The 4,444-nt window shown below is 36.7% G+C and overlaps 1 protein-coding gene across 1 annotated transcript; it reads left to right on the top strand.

Moving 5' to 3' along the window:
- Positions 1-36: 36 nt before the first annotated feature.
- LOC131614891 (eukaryotic translation initiation factor 3 subunit B-like) lies at positions 37-3,117 on the top strand. Its single transcript, XM_058886428.1, has 11 exons — positions 37-149; positions 232-469; positions 578-724; positions 819-947; positions 1,040-1,168; positions 1,257-1,340; positions 1,416-1,540; positions 1,627-1,825; positions 1,923-2,458; positions 2,590-2,698; positions 2,791-3,117. Exons 1-11 carry the CDS (start codon positions 37-39, stop codon positions 3,115-3,117), a joined length of 2,136 nt encoding a protein of 711 aa, XP_058742411.1.
- The last annotated feature ends 1,327 nt before the right edge of the window (positions 3,118-4,444 follow it).

Below are 4,444 nucleotides of genomic sequence, written 5' to 3' on the forward strand. Positions count from 1 at the left end.
TTTCTATTCAAGAACAGTTAGCTGCACGACGCAAACATGGCGGTAATGAAAGAGGTTGAAGACAAAGCTTCTTTTCTTGGAATTGATTTATTGACTGTAGATCTTGATTCCATTCACCTCCCTCCCGGTGAAGACTGTGGCACGATCAGGTGTATATCTTTACAATCTAGTTTTGTTAAACCCTAGGAAGCTATGTTACATTTCTGATTCCATTGTTTGTTCGTGGTGTAGTGACGATGAACAAGTTCTTCAAGAGGAGAATCTTGAGTCTGATACTGGTTTTGGCAACATTATAGTAGTGGATAATACCCCGGTTGTTACCAAAGAGAAATTTGCGAAGCTTGAAGGTGTTCTTAGAAAAGTTTTCAGTAAGGTTTGTGCTATTAAGGATGATGGCTTCTGGATGCCTGTGGATCCTGTGACTGAAAAGACCGTCGGTTACTGCTTCGTTGAGTACAATACTCCTCAGGTTAAACCCAACTCCATTTGATTAGGTCAAATTAAATCTTTTGGTTATACTGCATGGGAATTATTCTTTGATTTAATTTGACGTGGTTAACTTGGATGGTTATTTTAGGAAGCCGAGCTTGCTAAAGAGAATGCCCAAGGACACAAACTAGATCGTTCTCACACATTTATCGTTAATATGTTTGATGATTTTGACCGTTTTATGAGAGTGCCAGATGAATGGGCTCCTCCTCCTAACAAGGAATATGCTCCAGGGGTAATCATTATAGAATTGCATTTTTTTTTTTACATCTTTGTATCATTTATTGTTTTGCTTTAGTACTTATTATCTATGATCATTTCTCTCGCAGGAAAATCTTCAACAATGGCTTACTGATGCTAAGGCCCGAGACCAGTTTGTGATTCACGCCAGTTCAGATACCGAGGTTTTGTGGAATGATGCTAGGCATTTAAAGCCTGATTCTGTATATAAACGTGCAGTAAGTGGACATCTTTATCAATCTCTTATATTCTTTGATATTTATCAATCTCTTCATCCTCGTACGATGTTCATATACATTTTGAATTACAGTTTTGGACTGAGAGTTTTGTACAATGGTCTCCTCTGGGCACATACTTGGCAACAGTTCACCGCCAGGGGGCAGCAGTATGGGGAGGTGCTACAACCTTCAATTGTCTTAAGCGTTATGCTCATTCCCAGGTTTTTTTGAGCTTTTCATTATGTTGTTTTTACTGTATATTATTTTGTTTTACATTAATGTTAATAGTAATAATAATATAAATCACAGGTGAAGCTAATTGATTTTTCACCTGGTGAGAAGTATTTGGCAACTTATAGCAGCCATGAACCAAGCAATCCCCTGGATGCTAATGTAAGTGTCCACTTTTTTTCTGTTTCTTTTTAGTTTTTTGTGACCTTGTATCTGACATGAACTTCCTTCCTCTAGAGGATTGTGATAAATATATTTGATGTGAGAACTGGTAAAGTGATGAGAGGTTTTAAGGGAACTGTGGATGATTTTGCTATCGGAGGTACCAGGGGTGTCAGTGGAGTGTCTTGGCCTGTTTTCAAGTACAATCTCTACCTATCTAGCTTAAAAATTTTCCCATTTTTCGCGGTCCTTATTTAGTGATGAATTTGTTTTATTGGCTTTGCAGATGGAGTGGTGGAAGAGAAGATAAGTACTTTGCAAGGATGGGGAAGAATATTCTCTCTGTATACGAGACAGAAACATTTTCTCTCATTGGCAAAAAGTCCTTGAAGGTTGAAAATATAACAGATTTCAGCTGGTCACCAACTGATCCAATCATTTCACTGTTTGTTCCTGAGACGGGAGGTGGGAACCAGCCTGCTAGGGTAAAGTTTTGTTTTCCTTGGCTCTATGGTCATGTCATGGATTTTTCTTTTACTCAATAGTTTTATACAAAATTTATGTTCTTTGACGATTTTGTAGGTATGTCTTGTTTCTATCCCCAGCAAAGAAGAACTCAAACAAAAAAAACTACTTAGTGTCGGTGACTGCAAGATGTATTGGCAGAGCAATGGGGATTACCTTGCTGTTAATGTGGACCGATATACCAAGACAAAGAAAAGTACTTACACTGGCTTTGAGCTTTTCCGCATTAAGGAACGTGACATACCCATTGAAGTTCTAGAGCTTGAGAATAAGAATGATAAGGTCATTGCATTTGCTTGGGAGCCAAAGGGACATAGGTTTGCAGTTATTCATGGCGACAACCCTAAGCCCGATATTAGTATCTATTCTATGCGAACTGCTCAGAACACTGACCGTGTTTCAAAGCTCACTACTTTAAAAGGAAAGCAGGCAAATGCTTTATTTTGGTCTCCTGCAGGCCGTTTCATTGTATTTGCAGGGTTGAGAGGCTTCAGTGGGCCGTTGGAATTTTACAATGTCGATGAGCTTGAAATCATGGCCAGTACTAGTGATCATTTAATGGCAACCGACGTTGAATGGGATCCATCTGGAAGGTAAATTCTTTATCCCAACAAGTGATGATACTGCTGACTAATGTGCATCACATCATGGATAACTTTGTGTAAAACTAGTTAATTATATTTATCATAGCAATTAAATGGTTGAATTTTTGTTATTTTACTAGGTATGTTGCAACTGCTGTGAGTTCAGTTGATGAAATGGAAAATGGATTCAATATATGGTCTTTCACTGGCAAACATCTTTATAGGATATTGAAGGATCACTTGTTTCAGGTAACTATAATATAGTTTCGGACATGGTAATTTTTTTTTTTCATACTCTAACCAATCTCATGTTCTGTTTTCTTTTTCTCTTCAAATTATAGTTCTTATGGAGACCAAGGCCACCATCCTTCTTGACTCCGGAGAAAGAGGAAGAGATTGCAAAGAACTTGAAGAAGTATAGTAAGAAATATGAAGCAGAAGATCAAGATATTTCGTTGCTGCTGATTGAGCAGGAGCGTGAGAGGCGGAGTGTCTTGAAAGAAGATTGGGACAAGTGGGGGAATGAGTGGAAGGTGCTGCACGAAGAAGAGAAGTTAGAGAGGATGATTCTGAGGGACGGAGAAGCTAGTGACGAGGAAGAGGACATTGAAGTTGAGGAGGTAGTCTATGTTACCAATAGATCCTTCACTTTCTCTGGTGCTCTGTGAGGTTAACTAACATAGATCCTTGACCAATGTTTCACAATATGACTTAATTGTATGCACATAATAAAGGAACAACAGATGAGATGATCAATCTCTTTTTTGGCTCTCACTTCCTTATATGAGGTGCTCTCCCACTACTCACTCATTCTTGGTTTTATCTTTCTTATCCTTTCTCACTTAAACGTTCTATGAGCTTAGCATTAGCACCATAGTTTTAGGATGTGAAGTGGAGAGCATGTGATATAATTGTAAATGTTATATTGAGGGCGAGTTCCATAAGATCCAACAGTACCAAATTGGCACTTGTTTTTATTTTCTTCCAACTTTTATACTTGTTTATTTTTAAATAAATTAAAAAAAAAAGGCTGAAAAGGTTAAAATCTGTTTCAACCAATATGGTTGGATTATTCCCCGGTTTGTTGGCTTCTATTGGATTTTCGGTTTTTTTTAGTTCATTGCAGGCCGATAATAAGTGCTTATGCCGGTTATAAGTGCTTATTAGATTTTGTGAGAAATTAACCTGCAATCCCCCACAATTTTATCTCGAGTCCCTCTAAAGTACTAGTATATGAAAAGACTGAAATACCAAAACTAAAAACTTCACCATTCACAAAATGCACAGGCAATTATCGAAAATTTTAAATTCATGGAGCGATATCGGAAATTTCACGAAACATTAAAAAATTTCTGTTATTTTGCAAAATTTCCGGTAGAAATTCATGGAAATTTCTGGTGCTTTTCTGAAGCATTTGTATCAGAAATTTCAAAATTGTCGATAGTTTAATTTTTTTTTTTATAAAAATGCCAGAAATTTCAAAATTTTCGATAGTTTATATTTTTTTATAAAAAATATAGGAAATTTTACAATTTCTGATAGTTTATTTTTTAACTATATTTTTTTGTCTTATTTATTTGTTTCAATGAGGAAGAGGGGTAGAGACGGTTCTGTTACGGGCATACTTGTTGATAGAGCGGATGCTCAAGAACAGAGGGTTGAGGCAAAGACAGAGACTTCCCAGCTATGGACGGGAATGTTAATCAGGAAATAATCAAACACATTTATTGTGAATAATTTACATTCATAGAATAGGAAATTAGCGATTATAAGTTGTAATTAGTTATTATGAGTTGTAATTAGTCATTATGAATTGTAATTACCGACACTATTATATATAGTATCAAATGCAATGAGAAAGGCATTAAGCCAGAATTCATGACATGGTATCAGAAGGGTTCGATCTAACCTGTAACTCCTTGTTCTCTTGGCTGAATAGCGACACCCCACTGGGTCGCTCTTGAAATCGTGTTTCTTGTTTGTATTTCTCGAAAT

The sequence above is a fragment of the Vicia villosa genome, linkage group LG6, assembly GCF_029867415.1.
Source record: "Vicia villosa cultivar HV-30 ecotype Madison, WI linkage group LG6, Vvil1.0, whole genome shotgun sequence".
Taxonomy (NCBI): domain Eukaryota; kingdom Viridiplantae; phylum Streptophyta; class Magnoliopsida; order Fabales; family Fabaceae; genus Vicia; species Vicia villosa.

Excerpts from the sequence above, each read along its gene's own strand:
- LOC131614891 (XM_058886428.1), top strand. The coding sequence starts at position 37 with ATGGCGGTAATGAAAGAGGTTGAAGACAAAGCTTCTTTTCTTGGAATT. Across the intron at positions 948-1,039 it reads ATTCTGTATATAAACGTGCA|TTTTGGACTGAGAGTTTTGT; the intron begins GTAAGTGGACAT and ends TTTGAATTACAG. Across the intron at positions 2,699-2,790 it reads TGAAGGATCACTTGTTTCAG|TTCTTATGGAGACCAAGGCC; the intron begins GTAACTATAATA and ends TTCAAATTATAG.